Raw genomic sequence first — 21234 nt, 5'->3', positions numbered from 1 at the left:
TATAAAATTACAAATTGTTTAAAATTTTAATTTATAACTGCAAATAAATAAATAAATCATATAATCATGCACAATTATGCTTATGTTGATTATATAGTCATATAATATAAACGATAAATTTTTTAAAGGATTCATCATACTACAAATGCCCTCAACACAACTAATTTATTATAATTTATCCATAACAACTGCAACATAACTTTACATGAAGTTTAGAATTTATGGTATGTGTCCCATAAATTGAATTTGACCAGTTACTTAACTAAATACTAACATTCCAAATGTATTAAAACTGTTCAAAGCCCTTTGACTCAATTATTAATCTATTATACTTAGAATAGATTATGATCTACTATAGCTAATCTAAAAATATCTTAATAAAATAACTAGAATACATACAAAGACTAAGTGTAAAGTACTCGCAAATCAACAATATTTTTTCTTTTTTACTTTTATATCCTTATTTAGCTTTTTTTGTTTTGTTTCTGCCCCACTGAGCGACTCATGGGATCTTAATTCCCTGACCAGGGACTGAACCCAGACCCTTAACAGTGAGGGTGCCAAGTCCTAACCACAGGGAATTCCCAACAATAGTTTTTAAAAGGAAAACAAAGAGAACAATTAAAATATCAAAACAGCAGAGAAACTATTAAATGAATTATAATTCCATTTATATAATGAAAAACTATAAGGCCATTTAAAATAGGATCTTGAGATCTACATAAGAAGAAAAAAGGTACATGTAATTACTGGGACAAGAATCAGACATCAAGTTAAAAAAAGCAGGTAACACTATAAAGAATAATCTCGAATTGATTTTTTAAAAAAGATAAGATGGAAGAAAATATCGGAGAAGGCGATGGCACCCCACTCCAGTACTCTTGCCTGGAAAACCCCATGGACAGAGGAGCCTGGTGGGCTGCAGTCCATGGGGTCGCTGAGGGTCGGACACGACTGAGCGACTTCACTTTCACTTTTCAGTTTCATGCATTGGAGAAGGAAATGGCAACCCACTCCAGTGATCTTGCCTAGAGAATCCCAGGGACGGCGGAGCCTGGTGGGCTGCCGTCTATGGGGTTGCACAGAGTCAGACACGACTGAAGCGACTTAGCAACAGCAGCAGCAGAAGAAAATATATTCAAAGATCAGTTATTTGTAAGTGATGGATATTTCCCCTTATGTCTTCCTAATTTTCCATAATAAGCATGTATTGTACTTTTATAATCAAGATAAAAGGATGTATTATTTAAAAATAGATTCATAATAGTGACATTCACAAAGACATACCAGAATAAACAAACAAAAATTCATCTTAAATGAGTGATAAAGATATATATATTAACTCATAAAAAGACCAATGTACTGTCTGATACGTAATACCACCTATAAATTATCTGTTCCCACCTCCACCACTAACTCTCCCAATAAGTCTAAATCAGATTAAGTCTCCAGTCTCCTGTCAGATTAACTACCAGCTGACAGGAAATATAAGGGACAGAGGAACATATTAATTAACAACTAGGACATAATCAGAAAAATCAAGAATGTGAAGCATTCAATAAGACAAAACAACCCAATTCAACAAAAAAAAACCTGCAAGGAAATAAAAATGAGAGAGCAGGAACCTACAGTTTAAAATAGGCTTAAGAAATATGTCAACTAAATATAATGTCCAAACCTTGTCTGTGTTCTGATTCAATGGAATCAACTATTTCAAAAAGTTGAGACATTCAGGGACATCTGAACACTCAAAAGCTAAACAATATTAGAAAACTGTTAACATTTTGTTCATGTGTGATAATGGTATTGTGATCATGTTTAAAAAAGAATGCTCAGCTTTTAAAGAGTTATATATTACAAGAAATGAAAAAAAAAAAGTCTGAAAAAAATGAAGCCTAACGGTTTACTCACAGAATAGTGATATTATATATAAATGGCTAAAAAAAGAAACCAAAAAACAAAATAATTATTATAAAAAACTGCCTACTTTGGTTACATACGAGAACATTATGGTATGGTCCTATTTCTGTAAAATTATGTATAATAAGATTTCTGGTGAACTTAACTCTTTCTGTTATAACTTTCTTTGGTTCATTTTTTTTTAATGAAGATCTTAAACATTTTGGACTTCCCTGGTAGCTCAGACTGTAAAGCGTCTGCCTACAATGCAGGAGACCTGGACTCAATCCCTGGGTCAGGAAGATCCCCTGGAGAAGGAAATGGCAGCCCACTCCAGTATTCTTGACTGGAAAATCCCACGGACAGAGGAACCTGGTAGGCTACAGCACATGGGGTCACAAAGAGTCAGACACAACTGAGTGACTTCACTTTCACTTTCTTTCTAAACATTTTAATAATTAGAATTAGAGTGGGATTTTGGGGGTGGGAATAGTAGGGTTCAGAATTCATCTGCCTCTCCAACATACTTTCTCAATCTAAAAGGTTTTAGATTAGATAGGCACAATGCCCACTGCTACATCTATTTTTAAAAACTGATTGATTCTATTAACTAAAGTATAATAATAAGAGACACAGAATAGAGGGTTTTACCATGTACTCCAGAAAGACACAGAATTAGGGGAAGGCTGCCTATGGCCAGACGGATGAAAGAAGACAAGTTGATGACGGTAACTTACCTTGAAGTGAGCGCACAGATGACCTTGCTCCACTGCTCCACCACTGCTGGGTGGTGCCTCCAGTTAGCCACCATCTCCTTGGCTGTTTTCCAGTAAGGAGGTGTTGGGAAGCATCGCGTACATGCTAGTAACCAAACCTCAAAGAGAACACCAATCAACTTCTCTGCTAGATTCTCAGCAATGCCACCTTACCAACAAAAAGAAAACATCTTTGGCATACTTATTTGTAAAGCAGAATCTTTAACTCACTGATTTGGGAGAACTGGTCAAAAAATTAAAATAACTGCAATGTTAAGTTTTAACTTTCAAATAATCACTTAATAGTAAGAACAAAAAACTACTCTTAGGAGCTCTTATGAAGGAAATCATGAACACATCAACCCATTATCACATGGGAAGTTTTCAAGTGACCCTGCTGGGTTCTTATGGAAGATCTTAACCTTCCAGTAGTGAGACAGGAGCACACACAGAAGAAGGGAAAGGATGACTGCCTACAATGAACAGCTATTAATCAGTTTCCGTGCCACATAGCTCATACACGTGACCTCACGTTAATTCTGCAGGGTAGGTTTTTATATCAATAGTATCTATTACCAATTATCAATTATATCCGATTTGAAGATGAGAAAACAGGTTCTGGAAATTTAAGTAACTTGCCCAAGTTCACACAGCCAACAAGAAAAGGAATCAGAACAAATACCTGAGACTTCCTACCTTCAAACTTTGCTATAAAATGCTTCATGTGTTTGAAAGCCACCCTTCAAGGGAGAGGGAGCCAAAGAAGGGAGCCAAAGGACTAGTTCTGGCAGGACAAAGCCTCAACCACAGAGCCCAAAATAGAGCTGCTCCTCGGTTCCAAGCCTGGGAACTAAGAAGAGCAGCGGTCTGTACTCTGCCTACCCACAGAAGGCAAACTTTGGATTTCCATACAGAACGAAAAGTTCTAAGGATTTCAAATGAGCAAAAATGAAGTTTCAACAATAATAAGCTCCAGAAGGGGATGGATGGCTTGACTTATGGTGCTGAATCCCTGGCATGGGGATTGTTTAAGGGAGAGGCACACTACCTATCTGGCTAGCTCATCACCAATGCCAGACAGGGTATTTCTATTACGGAGTCCCTCTCAACACTAAAATTCTTCCTGGACACTGCATTTGTGTCAGAGCACAAGCACACTCACATGTGTTAGTAAAAAAAATACAGAGATGAATAAGCAACAGGGGAATTTGGAACTAGAATTATCAACTTATTGTCTGTGTATACTGTGCTATATTATACAAAGCAAGACATCTTAAAATACACTCTGAACTCATGAAACTGAAGGTTTTTTGATGGCTAGGTAATGAATGACACACTTGTCATACTTCCAAATAGAATACTTTAAGATTTTCTAGGTTTCATTTGCTAAACAAAATATCTTCTGCAGTCATTAAGTTTTCAGTCTACCTGGATAACTACTTTGTAATCAGGTACATTAGCTGTTTCTTATATAGGCTCTGTCCTGATACACTGAACAAGCTACTGTTGCTGTCATTATCAAACACGTATTAATTCACTGCGTCTCTCCTCATATTGGTTTTTCAACTGTAGTGCCAAATTTTAAATCCCCACCGAGTCTACTACTCATTGAGTCTAAAAGTGAACTGTGTTTGGAGCACAGCAATAAATCAGAAAAAATAATTAACAAACCTTGAACAGTTGGTGGCGCTAGAAGTATGTCATTAATCTGCAGAAGAAACAACAGTAAGACTTCCCAGGTTTCTCGGGCCATAATGGATGACTCACGGGCCAGTTTTTGAATGGCTTTCAGGACCTGTAAGCATAGTCGGGTCTGACTGGAGCCCTGTTCCTGTCTAAAGAAGACAGACAGACATCACTGACAAGCTTAAGGACAGAATGCAACAGTTAAAGACAGGCAACTCCCTAACAGCACCAGCAGACAGAACTAGGCGCACCCTCTTCAGTTCAAAGCTATTTCCTTCTCATGCAGTTTGGCACTCTGGGATCTAAACCTACCACTCCTAAAGAGCTTGAAGAGCTCCCGGGGAGAGGGAGGATACTAGAAAGTGGACTTCATCTCTGGGTTTTCTAAGTCTGAAATGTGCCTGGCACATACAACAGATACTCCATAGGTTTCTGCTGAATGAATGAGTAAATAAATACCCACAGCCACTTCTGCTGCTCACACAGCAGAATAACCTTTGTATTCTTTAAAAAAATTTTAAACATATGTTCACAAGAATTCAGCATGAATTTCATAATGCTCACAATCCCTTTGAAGTTAATGTCTGCTAGAGAAGAGCCTAAAAAATGAAATAACCTAACAGGTCCCCAAAACTGATGGGATACAGAGACAACTTCGTCAGAAATGAGCACCTGCTAACTGTGGCTCTATTAAAAAAGAGGCAACTTAACCCAAAGGTACCCAAGATACTCCCAAAGAAGTTTTATAGCTCTGTTTAGTTCACAACACCATTTTTTCCCAAGAGTATTATTACATTAGTATATCAGGGCTAGGGTTGAGGAGGAAGATAAAAGTACAAGCCCCAGCCCTTATCCCCACTGTCCAACATAGATCACCTTAAGATTTTCAAGAATAAATAGTGAATTGGCTTCCAGAGTTCCCATGTGAAGACCAAGGCAAGTAACTATTATTATTGAAATAAATCTTGAGGCCAAGTTTCTACATGACTCATGTCACAAAAAATTCATAAAATATGTTTCTATCAGAGGAGGGAATCTCAGAGCCTCCTTGAGAAATCCAGACAATGAAGTGAGTGCTCTCAGAACTTCCATCACAACCTCAGGATAAAGATTCTCAGATTCTGGGCCACGACCCATAAAACCAAACACTTACACCAGAGCTGCAAGAAAATGACAACCCTAAGTTCCCCCTCAAGAAGCCAGACCTAGAGTGAAATAATGAGACATTCACCTAGGAAAAGACAAGAGTCCCCAAGGACAGGGAGAGGTCCCATGTTCAGTTTGAGGTGAATCCGGACCATGGGAAGCCAAGAGGCTCAAGCCTGTATCTGTTGGTCTGCTACTAAGCAAGAGTAAGAAATATACAATAGCCCCAAACCTCATGGAGCCATGTAAGAGGACACCCAGAGTAAAAATGAAAATACCACTAGTGGTCCTGGGGGCAACACTCTTACAAGCCAGCAACGACACTAGAAACTTCCCAAATGGTGACCCAGGCTTACCTACCATTCCTAGTACTACCTGCCCAGTGCAGAAAATGAAACATCTGCTCCTTAGGTACTGTGGCATCACTCAGACAGCCTAAATTCAAGAGCAGTGTCCAAGTTTCTACAGCTAAGAGAAATACGGCAATCTTTACTGAAAAAGAAATAGAAAGGTCGAAATATCAAAGATGCTCTTTTCCCCCTAATATTTCCAAAAGCAACTTATGAACTTCAGAAAAACCATTCTAGAACATGAGCTGGTGAACTATGTATGGCCTGTGGGCCAAATCTGGCCTGTCATCTGTTTTTGTAAAAAAAAATTGGAACACAACCATGCGCATTGATTTATATATTGTCTATGGCTGCTTCTCTGTATCAGTAGAGTTGAATAGTTGTGACAGACACTACGGTATGGCCCACAAAGCCCAAAATATTTACTATATGCCTCTTTACAAAAAAAGTTTGCCAACGACTGCTTTAGAAGAATGCCACACTTTCTAAAGTACAGTATATTCGAGCAATGAAGACCCTAATCAGTTTTAGATGATGGGTCACTCTTCACTCAGCCATGCGCTCCCCCAAATCAAACTGACGGGCAAAAGAGAAAGGCTACATCATTCTGATCTAATCTTCAGCAAAGTGGTAGAGGCTATTTCCTCTATTCTGAGAGTTAGTTTTCATAAAAACAATTAACTAAGGAAACTTGACAACTTTGTGACTATTTGACTCAAAAAACAAAAACAAAAAACTCCCAATAACAGGAGATAAGATCATAACTCCCAATATTTAGCACTGAAAATATTCAGCTCCCTAAGATACAATTTGCCAGGAGAACTCTAATACTCAGTTCAGCACCCTCTCAGAATTACGCACACTTTTGGGAAAACAAGCTAATTACCAAATAGTAAAAAGAACAATTTATACTATATTGATGCTTCTCAAAAGAGAAAAGCAAAAGCCTAATTAATATAAATGCAATTGCTTTTTCTCATCAATAAAATTAACTGAGCACTCAGAGTTGGTAAGAGTACAAAGAGGAGACAATACTAGCCATGAAACTCTCCCATTTACTAAGAAAAAGCCTAGTAAATTAGTCTCCTAAATGGGATGATAAGAAAGCATTAAAAGTAATATCATTTTAGAAGAATCTGCTTAGCTACAAACAATGTCTTCCTACCACTTATTTTCTACCATTCCCTGTTATAACTTCTTTTGAAATCAATAAATACAAACAACCAGCATTTAATTCACCCAAATGTAACCTAGACAGTGTATTAAAAAGAAGAGACATCACTTTGCCAACAAAGGTCCAAACAGTCAAAGCTATGGTTTATCCAGTAGTCATGTACAGATGTGAGGGTTGGACCATAAAGAAAGCTGAGCACCGAAGAACTGATGCATTTGAACTGTGGTGTTAGAGACGACTTCCCTTGGACAACAAGGAGATCAAACCAGTCAATCCTAAGGAAATCAATTCCAAACATTCATTGGAAGCACTGAGGCTGAAGCTCCAATACTTTGGTCACCTGGTGCAAAGAGCCGACTCGTTGGAGAAGACCCTAATCCTGGAAAAGACCAAAGGTTGGAGGAGGAGGCAGCAGAGGATGAGATGGTTGGATGACATCACCGACTCAATGGACATGAGTTTGAGCAAGTTCTGGGAGATGGTGAAGGACAGGGAAGCCTGGTGTGCTGCAGTTCACAAGGTCACAATGAGTTGGACATGACTGAATGACTACACCACCAGAAGGAGAATTGGGTGGCTGGTGATGTGGTGATAAGATTAAGGAGTTAACAGACATACCTCAATGTACTGCACTTCGTTTTATTGCACTTCACCAATATTGTGGGTTTTTTACAAACTAAAGACTTGTAGCAATCCTACACTGACTGAGCAAGTCTATATGTGCAATTTGCCCCACTGCATTGCTCACTTCGTGTCTCTATGCCACATTTTGGTATTTCTCAAAATATTTTCATTATTATTATATCTTTACAATGATTTGATGATCAATGATGTTAGATGTTACTACTATAATTGTTTTGCAGCACCACAAACCATGCCCATATAAGATGTCAAACTTCACTGATAAACATGTTCTGACTACTCCACCAACCAGCCATTTTCCTGCCTTCTCTTTCTCCTCAGGCCTCCCTCTTCCCTGAGACACAGCAATATTGAAATTAGGCCATTTAATAACCCTACAATGCCTCTAAGTGTTCAAGTGAAAGGAAGAATCATGTCTCTCACTTTAAATCAAAAACTAGAAATAACAAGTACCTACCGTAATAGCACAGGGAACCATATTCAATATCCTATAATAACCTATAATGGAAAAGAATCTGAAAAAGAATGTGTGTGTATGCATGCATGTGAACAAAACTGAATCACTTTGTTGTATAACAAAATCTAACAAAGCACTGTAAAATGGTAGAAATGACTAAGCTTAGTGAGGAAAGCAGGTCAAAAGCCAAGACAGGCTAGAAGCTAGGCCTCCCGCATCAGTAAGCCCAATTGTGAATGCAAAGGAAAAGCTTTTGAAGGAAATTAAAAGTGCTAATCCAGTGAACACACAAATGATAAGAAAAAGAAAGGGCCTTATTACTGATATGAAGAAAGTTTTAGTGTCTGAATAGAAGATCAAACAAACCACAACATTCCCGTAAGCCAAAGCCTAACCCACAGCAAGGCCCTCACTCTCTTCAATTCTGTGAAGCCTGAGAATGGTGACGAAGCTGCAGGAGTCTGCAGTCAGCAGAGGTTGGTTCATGAGGCTGAAGGAAAGAAGCTGTCGCCATTAAAAAAAAAAAAAGGTGTACATGGGGGGCGGGGCAGCAGCAAGGTGAAGCAGCAAGTGCTAATGCAAAAGCTGTAGCAAGTTATCCAGAAGATCTAGCCAAGATAAATAAGGTAGATGAAAGTAGCCACACTAAACAATAGATTTCCAGTGGAGACAAAACAGCCTACAGGCTTCTATTGGAAGATGCCATCTAAGGACTTCCATAGCTAGAGAGAACTTCTGGCTTCAAAAATGCAAAGGACAGGCTGACTCTTGATAGGGGCCTCAAGCAGCTAGTGGCTTCAAGTTGAAGCCAATGCTCATTTACCATTCTGAAAATCCTAGGACCCCTAAGGATTATGCTAAATCTACTCTGCATGTGCCATATAAATGAAACAATAAAGTCTAGATGACAGCACACCAGTTTACAACATGGTTTACTAAATATTTTAAGCCTACTGTTGAGACCTACTACTCAGGAAAAAAGACTCCTTTTAAAATACTACTGGTTATTTACAAAGCACTTGGTCATCCAAGAGCTCTGATGGATGTGGACAAGCAACGTCACCTGCCATTTCAGTAAACAATGTTGTGGCCATAAAGCCACCAGTCACTACAGCTGCTCCCTACAGTACACCCTAGGGGAATTCAGGACAGAGGAAAACAAAATACTGGGCCTACACAGTTAAGATGCATATCAAAGGAATAATTTCAATAAGCTCAAACTCTTGCATCTTCCTATACAAAGAAAACTCATTAACTTGAGATGTCTTTTTTCTTTTTGATTAGCAGTAATTTTTCATGTTCTGCTACACAGCTTTTTTTTTTTTTTTTTCCCCAGCAAAACTCCTATATATTCTTGCTCCTTCCTTACCTCTTTGGAACACTCCCTCTGAGCTTCTGAGAGGCTATATCCAGGTTATAGTTTTCAATAAGTCCGATGAATAAAATGTAATTCTCAACTTTTAGGCTGTGCATTTTTTTTCAGTCAACACTGAGATGTACAATGAGATAAATGTTGCCTGCTAACCTACCATTCATTCTGCTGCCCATGGATGAAGGAGTAATTTCAACTTTCAAGTCTTATTATTTAAGAAATACATTGGGTAAGACTATAGCTGCCATAGACAGTGATTCCTCTGATGGACATTTTCAATTTCAAGTAGAAACTGAAAACCCGGTGGAAAAGATTCACCATTCTAAATGGCATTAAGAATATTTATGATTCATGGGAAAAGGTCAAAATATGAACATTAATAAAAGTCTGGAAGAAGCCAATTCCAATCCTCACAGATGACTCTGAGGGGCTTAAGACTTCAGTGGAGGAAGTGAATGCAGATGTGGCAGAAATAACAAGAGAACTAAAATTAGAAATGGAACCTGAAGATGGGGCTGAATCGCTGCAATCTCATGATAAAACTTTCATGGATGAGGAGCTGCCTCTTATAGATGAGCAAAGAAAGTGGTTTCTTAAGATGGAATCTACTCCTGGTGTAGATGCTGTGCACATTATTGAAATGAAAACAAAGATTTAGAATATTGCATAAACTTAGTTGATAAAGCAGTAGCAGGCTTTGACAGGATTAACTCTAATTTTGAAAGAACCTCTACTGTAGGCAAAATGCTATCAAATAGCACTGCATGTTACAGAGAAATCATTCATGAACTGATGAGTCACTCAATGTGGCAAATGTCACTGCTGTCTTATTTTAAGAAACTACCACATCCACCCAACCTGATCAGCCAGCAGCCATCAACATCAAGGTAAGACCCTCCACCATCAAAAAGATTACAGTTCACTAAAGGTTCAGATGATAGTTAGCACTTTTTAGTAATCCTAGTATTTTTAAATTAAAACGTGTATTTTTTTTTTAGACATAATGCTATTGCACACTTATAGACAACAATATAGTATAAACATAACTTTTACATGCACTGGGAAACCAAAAAAGGCTTTATTTCAATGTTTGCTTTACTGCAGCACCCTGGAACCAACCAACAATATCTTGAGGTATGTTTGCACACTTGATCCTATACATCACAGCACATAATGAAGATTCTCTTTTTAATTCAGATTTTCCAAAGTAATCTTCCTTCTAAATTTAAAAAGCTAAAATTTACAGAGCTGGTTTTTGGCTGATTCATAGTCAGTCCCTCATCTGACAGACCAAAAGTCTTAACCAAAACTTTTCCAGAAGGATGGAAGTCAGCCCTCTTGATCCTTCCACAGACATTTTCAAAGAAGAAAAACACACATACACACACAGATGAAAACAGATTTTTCTCAAAGGAAATCCCTACAAATGGGTAGGCAACTAATGTTTTCCTCTCCATTTTCTATTATTTCCAAAATCCTTTAAAATGACATATAATTCTTTTAGAATGGGAAAAAATGTTCTAGGTATAAGTAAGGCAACCATGTGGATCACAATAAACTGTGGAAACTTCTGAAAGAGATGGGAATACCAGACCACCTGACCTGCCTCTTGAGAAACCTATGTGCAGGTCAGGAAGCAAGTTAGAACTGGATATGGGACAACAGACTGGTTCCAAATAGGAAAAGGAATACATCAAGGCTGTATATTGTCACCCTGCTTATTTAACTTATATGCAGAGTGCATCATGAGAAACGCTGGGCTGGAAGAAACACAAGCTGGAATCAAGATTGCTGGGAGAAATATCAATAACCTCAGATATGCAGATGACACCACCCTTATGGCAGAAAGTGAAGAAGAACTAAAAAGCCTCTTGATGAAAGTGAAAGAGAAGAGTGAAAAAGTTGGCTTAACATTCAGAAAACGAAGATCATGGCATCTGGTCCCATCACTTCATGGCAAATAGATGGGGAAACAGTGGAAACAGTGTCAGACTTTATTTTTTGGGCTCCAAAATCACTGCGGATGGTGACTGCAGCCATGAAATTAAAAGACGCTTAGTCCTTGGAAGGAAAGTTATGACCAACCTAGATAGCATACTAAAAAGCAGAGATATTACTTTGCCAACAAAGGTCCATCTAGTCAAGGCTATGGTTTTTCCAGTGGTCATGAGAGTTGGACTGTGAAGAAAGCTGAGTGCCGAAGAATTGATGCTTTTGAACTGTGGTGTTGGAGAAGACTCTTGAGAGTTCCTTGGACCACAAGGAGATCCAACCAGTCTATCCTAAAGGAGATCAGTCCTGGGTGTTCATTGGAAGGACTGATGCTAAAGCTGAAACTCCAATACTTTGGCCACCTCACGCAAAGAGTTGACTCACTGGAAAATACCCTGATGCTGGGAGGGATTGGGGGCAGGAAGAGAAGGGGACCATAGAGGATGAGATGGCTGGATGGCATCACCAACTCGATGGACATGAATTTGAGTGAACTCTGGGAGTTGGTGATGGACAGGGAGGCCTGGAGTGCTGCGATTCATGGGGTTGCAAAGAGTCAGACACGACTGAGCGACTGAACTGAACTGAACTGAAGGCAACTGTACATTACAATATTTAAGGTCTCTGTCACAGAAGGTAGGAGAAAAACTCAGTAACAAACTGTCAAAAGTATTCTTTTGGTCTTCTACAAATTTGCCCATAATTTCAAATCTGCTTACTTCTATATCTTCATTCTCTCATAAGATTCATTTTAAGGTACAGGGCTTAGTTATTCTTTAGCTTAAGTTTAGACAAGAATTATGTTAGGCAAAAGCAGAGTTTTTTGACTGTAAGGGAAAGGGGTCACAGTATTTTCACACCTAATAGCTATCAGATCTTAGAAGCAAAGCCAAAAGCTGTTAAAATGAAAACACATTGTTAAAGAGTCCTAGAAAACATTATATAAGCCCATCTCTCTCATTCATATTAACGCTTTAACTGAAAAAGACATGAAAATTACTGCTCAAAAGACTTAACAATGAAATCAGTTCCTATAATTTAAAAAAGTAACAATGATGAATATTTTATTATGATCCGGATAATGGCCAGATAGACTAGTATAGCTTACCTTGGTACAAAAAGATTTTGCAGGTGTTTTAGTATACTTTGAACATATAGATTAGGCTCTTTAATAACTGGCAATGGAATAGAATCTTTCGGTAACACTAAAGCCATAATCCAGTCGGTATATACATCAACACAATATTTTACAGTCTCTCCATCCAATGGAAGGGTCAGTCCATAGCAAATTACTTCCATGGTCCATTTTACCTAAACAAAAGAAAATATAGATATAGAATTATTAAACATCCCTCCCTGTTTATCAGTAGACTGATTTAAAATGTTAACTTCTTATTGCCAAAAACCTCTCAATTGAAGTATATTCGTCTCAACAAGGTTCAGATTAATTTTAGAAAATGCACCTCCCATGTATAAGACATACTCAGACAACTCTAAGCAAAATATTTAAGAAAATAAATTATGTGCTTATTTCTAATTATCAAGCCGACATTGGCTTTCACCCCTTAGACATTATTATTGTTTGCTCTGTAAAATAAAAAGTACAGGTCATCTTGGCTTTCCACAGAGATTAGATGCACAGAAATAGAAAATTTTAGATATTTTCCTCCACTTAATACCCAAATGACACATTTGGGTATGTGTCATTTAGGAAATCATTTACATAAATTTAATCATATTCCATTTTCAGATTATGCAACTTTAACAAACAACAGGAAGGAAGATGAACTGTCCAACTCTTACTGTGTGACTATTTTCATTTGGCAAAGAAAATAATATTTTAAATGGAAGGGCAAGATCAAACACAAGTCAGAAGGGACTGAAGCTGGGTAACATCTTAAAAAGGCACTTAGCTACACTAAATGACTTCCAGCCTCCTGACCTGTCTGAATCATAGGGGCTGAGAGAAATTGTCTAAGAGACTACTGAACCACTGCCAGCAATCATGAATGAATAAGGTACAATGAGAAGGGGGAAATGGTCCAACTTGCAAAAGAAGATAAAACTATATTCCAGATAATGTAGACTGGAAAGTTTAAGTGAATTCCAGACAAAACTCTGGGACAAATTACTAAGCAGATGATCAGTGAGTACTTACAAAAGGGAAGAAGGGTCAGTGGGAACTAGCCTGCTCAAAAAGAACAAGTCATGCCAGACAAGCTTCACTCCTCTATTAAGAGGGTTACTATGAAGGCAGCTGGTATAAACCTGGTACTGATTTAAAATCAGTTTCCGAGGAACTTTCATAAATATTATCTAACCATCAGAATAACCCATGTGAGAGGGTAAACTATCCTCATTTTAGACATAAGGAAACTGAAGTTTAGCAAATTAAGCTATTTGGCCCAAAGCATCTGCTTCAAAATGCTGGAGCTGAAAACCAGATCCCTGGCCTAGAAATCTAAAGCTATTCTCACCATGCCATTAACAGCCTTCTCTGGCAAAGGGGTTTCTGGGCTTTAACAAATTTGGTCCTTGTGGACAAGATGGAGACAACATATAGTCCAGAAGAAGGTTGAATGGCTGGTTTGTAACTGGTCAAAATAACATGGGAGACTAGCAGTGGATTACTGTACCAAGATCATTTTGGAAGAAGATGTCCAATGGCATGCCAAAGGCTCTGCCAAGATTTTAACTTAGAGAAAATCAGATTATATGCTGACCATGTGTAGACATCACAAAACTAAAAAAATAACTAACTTGTAAAACAGAAATTCAGGATTCACAAAGATTTCAGCAGTTTAAAACTAAAGCTGAATGTAACAAGATAAATACACGTACTGAAATTTTTAAGCTCAGAACAAAACTACAAAGGTCACAGGTAGAAAATATTAACAACAGTATAATAGAAAACAACAATGCCACAGCAATTAATATTAAAAGCAACTATAACAACACAGTGAGGCTGTGACAAATGAGGTGGGGAGGGGTGCAGAGCTGGATTAAGCTGAACAAGGGAAAGAATTTTAAAAGAGGCTGGCAAGTTCCTAATTATCAGAGGAAAGACCAAGGAGAAGATATACCTTTGGTGTTATCTTCATACAACAGTTCACTTACATAATTTGAGAGGACACTGGATTTAAGAACTATTATTCTCTCATATTCTTTCAAGGGTAGAAAGAGCTGCACTGAACACCACCACCTAATCACATGCCATCTCTTCCCAGGAGAAGGCAGCAAGGAATTACAGATACACCAAGAAGAGAGCGCACCAGGGCAAGTGCTAGTCCTTAGGGTAGGTCTCTGCTAGCGCACTCTGAGAAGAAAATGCTCTTCAGTATGAAGGCTTCCCCTTCGGTAATCCATGGCCTACAGAGGGTAAATAAACTGCCTCCTGAGCCATAATCTTCAGTCTATCTAGAGTGGTCTTATACCTGGATTAAGTCTAATCTCTCCTTCAGGAGAAACCAGAACATAAGTGAAAAGGGATGGGCAGGTTAAGTCCAACTTAAAGCAACTTAACTTTAATGCCCAGTCCCCTGAACCCAAGAACAGAGAACCAGCTCCAGGCCAAGCCACTCCAAAAACTCCTCATTTTTAGGGACAGCAAACATGACCCCTGTTCCAACCACTTGGGCTCACAGCCATACCGACTGAATTGCTCTGCAGTACTCTCAAACTTATAAGTCAGGATGGAGACAGCAGGAGAGCCTCAGGCTCAATGCACACGGGTAGCCTGAAAACCACACAAGACGGGCCTTTGGTTAGAGGCCTTTTAGAGGTAAAAACGAAGACCTTCCAAACACTGCCTCTGAACAGAAATCTGATGACTGAGCCTAGAACTTGGGGAAAGGGGCCTGAGGTCCTGACATCCAAGTCTGCTCAGCACACAGCTCAGGTGGAGGAGAATTGGGTCCAGCTAGCAGGAAGTCCCAATAGCACAATGGAACAATCTATTCCTTGAACTCCCACAAACTCTGGGCTCTAACCTGCAACCCATATAAGTTCAAACTGAGAAGTCACACTCCATTGAGCAGAAATCCACTTTAAAAGCGTGTGATAGTGCTCAGCTGTGTCCGACTCTCTGTGACCCTATGGACTGTAGCCTGCCAGGCTCCTCTCTCTGTCCATGGGATTCTACAGGCAAGAATACTAGAGTGGGTTGCCATTCCCTCCTGCAGGGGATCTTCCCCACCCAGGGATTGAACCTGGGTCTCCTTAATTGCAGGCACATTCTTCACTGTCTGAGCCACCAGGGAAGCCTATAAAATGTTAAATAAATCATGCAGTAACAAACATACTTTCACATAGTAGAATGAAATGAAGAAACACTTACTTCTTTGTCAGTTTTTAACAAACTCTCACTCCCAGCCACTGAAGGGGTACCTAAGGCCTGCCCGAGAGGATGAACCACTGCATTTGCCACCTCTCGCCCAACGCTCTCTGGATAGCTGTGCAGCACACTGGTGTGGCCCTGATCATTCTGAATCACCAAATGCAGCGACCTCCACTCAGAGTACATTGTGCCGCTAAAGGACTATCCAAATGGCACCTGAAAAGACAAAAGAGAATTCCACGTCAGATTATACTGCTGGAAGCTAATAAAAATAAGTAAAATACATATTTACCCTACATAGCACAATAAAGCAGCTGCCTCGAGATGACTGAGGAAAAAAAAAAAAAACACCTAAATGTTTTGAGAATGTTCTCAATAGCCTCTTGGTGAGATCAGGTAGGAAAGGCAGACTGGGAAGCAGCTGTCTGAGCACCTACCCAAAAGAGCCTTCAGAAGCCCAGAGGAGACCTGGGGCAGATGGCTGCTGTGCAAGGGGATAAAATAATCAGACCTGGGGTACTCACAGCATGAGGGAACCCTCCTCATTCCATGTTCCAGAATGGAAAAAGATGGAAGAAGGGTATGCTCCAAGTAGAAAAGGGAGACAAAGGAAAGGGTTTACTCCAAGCCCCAGATTTTTCAGTTAACAGTTTCCAAGTACCTATTACATGCTAGAAACAGACCCCTGCAATTTCCCACCACTGCCCTTAAATCAGACATAAAATTCTTCGAGAACATTTCATTCTCTACAGCAGTGGCATACCCTCTTCTGGTAATGGAACACCTGGAACTCAGTATCCTTCAGAAAATCTATTAAGACTTGCCACTGATTGAGCATATATTACCTACTGCTCATGAAAGTATCACAACTCTGTGAAAATTAAGTCACGTTATCCCTATTCACAGATGAAAAGACTGAGGCATAGAGACGTGTGCTGTGTCTCTGGGGCTTCAGAACTATAACATGATAGAGCTGGGTTTTGAGTCCCATCTGTTGCACTCCATGGACCATGCTCTTAACCGGAGTACGTACTGCCCCTCTCTAGCCTATAGATTCTCCACGACATAGACTGCTTTTCCCAATGCTGTATATTCTCTATGAAACGATATCTAAGTCTAGTATACAAATAAAAAATTCTAGCCACAGAAAACGTTATTTATATGATTACAATGTAAATATTATAATCACAAATGTCATATTCATGAAGCAAATCAAGGATGATTGGTCCTTTCCAAATCATTTCTGTAAACCTTCATTTTCTACTTGCTCTGAAATCTGTTGGCCCAACCAGCAGAGTTTAAGGGTACATTTAAGCTTTAAAAAGTTCCATCATTTAAGCTAGTTTTTCTTCAAATGGGTAGCTTTGTTTAATTTTATCTTAGAAAACCTCATTCCGGCTCAACAAGTACCAGTGTTTCTCAAGAGGATATGGCCCTCCTCTGGACAAGAGTCCCTGAAAACACAAAGGCAGAAGGGATGGATCAGCATCAAAAAAGGTACCTACAATGTGAAGGATGGGTGGATGTGAGACCCTATTAAAGTTGACTCAGTCTCCTTAGGATTTATAAGGAACCCCCGACAAGGGTATCCTGGTGTTCCCCTACCCCCGGCTGCCCTAAAATAACTCTCTCAAAACTGGAAGGGAAAAAAGGGGAAACTCTGATAGGATGCCATTCCCATCAGAGGACAACTTATACCCACACATTTTTTCTCACCTTTTAAAATAAGCATATATACACATAAATACATATACATAGAGTACACAGTATAATATACATACACACACTATAATCTCTTACCTAAACACACAGGAACATTATACTACAGGGTTTTTTGTTTTAGTGTGATTTTTCACCCTTTTCATTTGTTTGCCTTCATTCCCTATCCAAGTAATTCACTTCCCAGAATACATAATCCATTTAAACAACCTAACACTTCCTCTTGTATTTTGCTCAATCATATTAAAATAATTTATATACATGCAAAGCTAGGAACTATATACTTTTTCTTATTCACCAGTACCTCACAAATATACTTCTTTCTAATAACAGATTCTTTTTCATGGCTATGTACTATTCCACGATGTGGCATAATTTATTCAACCAATCTCCTAATAATGTTTTTTTCAGGAGAAAAAAACTAATATATTTACTTCATTTCCCATTTTTTTGTCACTAGGAAATAATAATGCAAAAAATAGGCTTGCTTATATATCCTTAATCAGTGGCCTTTAAATTTCTACAAGAGAAACTACTGGATCAAGGAGTATATGTATTTTTAACGTTAACAGGTTAACGTTGCCAGATCACTTCCCCAAAAGCTGTAATAACTCCCATTCACATTAGGAATGGATGAGAGCTTTTCTATCTTCTCACTCCCAATCTTTTGCCAAGAATCAGATTTACTTATGTATTTATTTATTTGCCAGATTGGAGGTATGAAATGAAATTTCACTATTCTAGCCAAATATATTTTTATTTTACACCTTCTAGTTTTGAGTCTGCCTTAGATGATTTCTCCCTCCTATCCTCCATATCAGTGCTTTCCAAAACATGGGTCATAAAATAAATGTAATAGATAATACTTTTTAATTATATGAAACAGAATATAAAATAAAGGCACCATACACAGTAAAGGTAAGCAAAGTTCTGTGAAATTTTGTTTCATTTTTTATATATGCGTATGTTCTGGGTCACAATATAAAATACATAAAATATTTATTGTGGGTCTAGGTCCAAAAGTTTAAAAACATAGCCCTAAAATGTATATGTAGTCTATTAGATTTCCAAGAAAGATAATTTAGTCCTCATATTTAAGTTTTTGCCATCTGGAATTTACTTCTATAAGTGTTACAGGAAAGACCTAATTTTATTTCCTTTAAGATGTATAGTCAGTTGTGTCAACATCATCTATTAAAAACACATCCTTGGGATGGTCCAGTGGTTAAGAATCTGCCTTGAAATGCAGGGACATGGGTTTGATCCCTGGTCAGGGAACTAAGATCTCACATGGAGTGGAACAACTAAACCCCTACCCTACAACTACTGAGCTCGTATTCTCTGCAGTCTGAGAATACAACTCAAGAGCTCGCATGTTGCAGCTACTGAGCCCACACACCACAACTAGAGAGTCCATGTATCGCAACAAAAGACCCTGAATGATGCAACTAAGACCTGATGTAGTCAAATAAATATATTTTTTTTAATCACACCCTTTCCTACTGACCTGAAATACCAATTTGTCATATATTAAATTCTCATTTATGTAGAAATTTACAAACCTGTTCTGTTCAACTATTTGTCTATCCCTATGCTCATGTTATAATGATTTAAATTCAGTGGCTTTATACAATGTTTTAGTATCTAGAAAGGAAGCTCCCTTTACCTTGACTATTTTTTTCCAGAACTTTTCTTAGCTATTCTCAGGCATTTACTCTTTTATATAAAATTTAAGATGATTTTATCCAAATAAAGGAAAAAATCTTGCTGAAATTCTAATTGAAACTGCTTATCCACCTTCTCAGTTTCATCTTCTACTGCCACTTTCCCATCCCATCCTCCAAGCAATGGCCCCAAGAACTACTGATGATTGCTCACACTCAGCAAGTTTTTTCACACCCTATTATTACAACTCATGCTGTTCCCCACCTCAATGCACCTTATGAAGTCTCTACCCCTCAAGGCACAGCTCTGCTGCTGCTGCTAAGTCGCTTCAGTCGTGTCCGACTCTGTGTGACCCCAGAGATGGCAGCCCACCGGGCTCCCCCGTCCCTGGGATTCTCCAGGCAAGAACACTGGAGTGGGTTGCCATTTCCTCCTCCAATGCATGAAAGTGAAAAGTGAAAGTGAAGTCGCTCAGTCGTGCCCAACTCCTAGCGACTCCATGGACTGCAGCCTACCAGGCTCCTCCGTCCATGGGATTTTCCAGGCAAGAGTACTGGAGTGGGGTGCCATTGCCTTCTCCAAGGCACAGCTCAAGTACCCTCTTTGGGAAAACTTTTTTTTTTTTTTAATCCGCCAATCACCCCTCTACCCCATCTCTGAGTCCCTGTTACAGGCTATCCATTTTAAGTGTCAGGTTAGGTTATTCATTAGCTTTGTAAAGATATCTTTTACCACAAGTGTGTCAACCTTTTTTGAGGGGAAACCTCACTTCCTGAATCTTTGAGAAGTCCTTGGCACACAGTGCATATTGAATGTTTTAGAATGCCAAGGTTTACCAATGGGAAAAAGGAAGATGTTAGAAGCTGTTCCCTTTATGCCACTGAAGGAAGTCCAAACAAAAAATTGAAAATGTCCATTCGCTTTAAGGTATTTATTAGTTAAAAAAAAAAAGTAGTTGGAAGGTTTTCAAGTATTTAAGGAATATTTAAGTAATATTTAGTGTCCATTCCAGGCAATACATTATTGGAGGGGAAAAAGTGTTTTTAGGGAAAAAAAAGACAAGCTAGCTCTCAAACTCCACTGTACACATAAGAATAGCCCCTCTAGTTTAAAATGCAGATTCCAAAACTCCATCCCTAAAAAGCTTGATTCTGTAGGTCTGGGTTAGGGCCTGGGAATTTGCTTTTAAGAAACAGCTACCTATCCTGCTCAAACTCTTCCAGAAAATTGCAGAGGAAGGTAAACTTCCAAACTCATTCTATGAGGCCACCATCACCCTAATACCAAAACCTGACAGAGATCCCACAAAAAAAGAAAACTACAGGCCAATATCACTGATGAACATAGATGCAAAAATCCTTAACAAAATTCTAGCAATCAGAATCCAACAACATATTAAAAAGATCATACACCATGACCAAGTGGGCTTTATCCCAGGGATGCAAGGATTCTTCAATATCCGCAAATCAATCAATGTAATACACCACATTAGCAAATTGAAAAATAAAAACCATATGATTATCTCAATAGATGCAGAGAAAGCCTTTGACAAAATTCAACATCCATTTATGATAAACACTCTCCAGAAAGCAGGAATAGAAGGAACATACCTCAACATAATAAAAGCTATATATGACAAACCCACAGCAAACATTATCCTCAATGGTGAAAAATTGAAAGCATTTCCTCTAAAGTCAGGAACAAGACAAGGGTGCCCACTTTCACCATTACTATTCAACATAGTTTTGGAGGTTTTGGCCACAGCAATCAGAGCAGAAAAAGAAATAAAAGGAATCCAAATTGGAAAAGAAGTAGTAAAACTCTCACTATTTGCAGATGACATGATCCTCTACATAGAAAACCCTAAAAACTCCATCAGAAAATTACTAGAACCAATCAATGATTATAGTAAAGTTGCAGGATATAAAATCAACACACAGAAATCTCTTGCATTCCTATACACTAATAATGAGAAAACAGAGAAATTAAGGAAACAATTCCATTCACCATTGCAACGGAAAGAATAAAATACTTAGGAATA

General features: G+C 38.5%; 1 protein-coding gene across 4 annotated transcripts in view; it reads right to left on the bottom strand.

The window, feature by feature from the left end:
• Positions 1 to 21234, bottom strand: part of RALGAPB (Ral GTPase activating protein non-catalytic subunit beta) — a 93287-nt gene that overhangs the window by 59667 nt on the left and 12386 nt on the right. For all 4 annotated transcript variants that reach the window (XM_061437565.1, XM_061437566.1, XM_061437567.1 and 1 more), the window contains exons 2-5: positions 15810 to 16025; positions 12582 to 12784; positions 4326 to 4489; positions 2637 to 2823 (exon numbers count right to left, since the gene is read on the bottom strand). In XM_061437565.1, the coding sequence (XP_061293549.1) occupies positions 2637 to 2823; positions 4326 to 4489; positions 12582 to 12784; positions 15810 to 15995 (740 nt within the window). In that variant the 5' untranslated portion in view covers positions 15996 to 16025. The remainder of the gene's footprint in view (positions 1 to 2636; positions 2824 to 4325; positions 4490 to 12581; positions 12785 to 15809; positions 16026 to 21234) is intronic.

Source organism: Bos javanicus, chromosome 13 (genome assembly GCF_032452875.1).
Source record: "Bos javanicus breed banteng chromosome 13, ARS-OSU_banteng_1.0, whole genome shotgun sequence".
Lineage (NCBI taxonomy): Eukaryota > Metazoa > Chordata > Mammalia > Artiodactyla > Bovidae > Bos > Bos javanicus.
The sequence above is the reverse complement of the archived record's forward strand: the minus strand, read 5'-3'. Positions and strand labels throughout refer to the sequence as shown.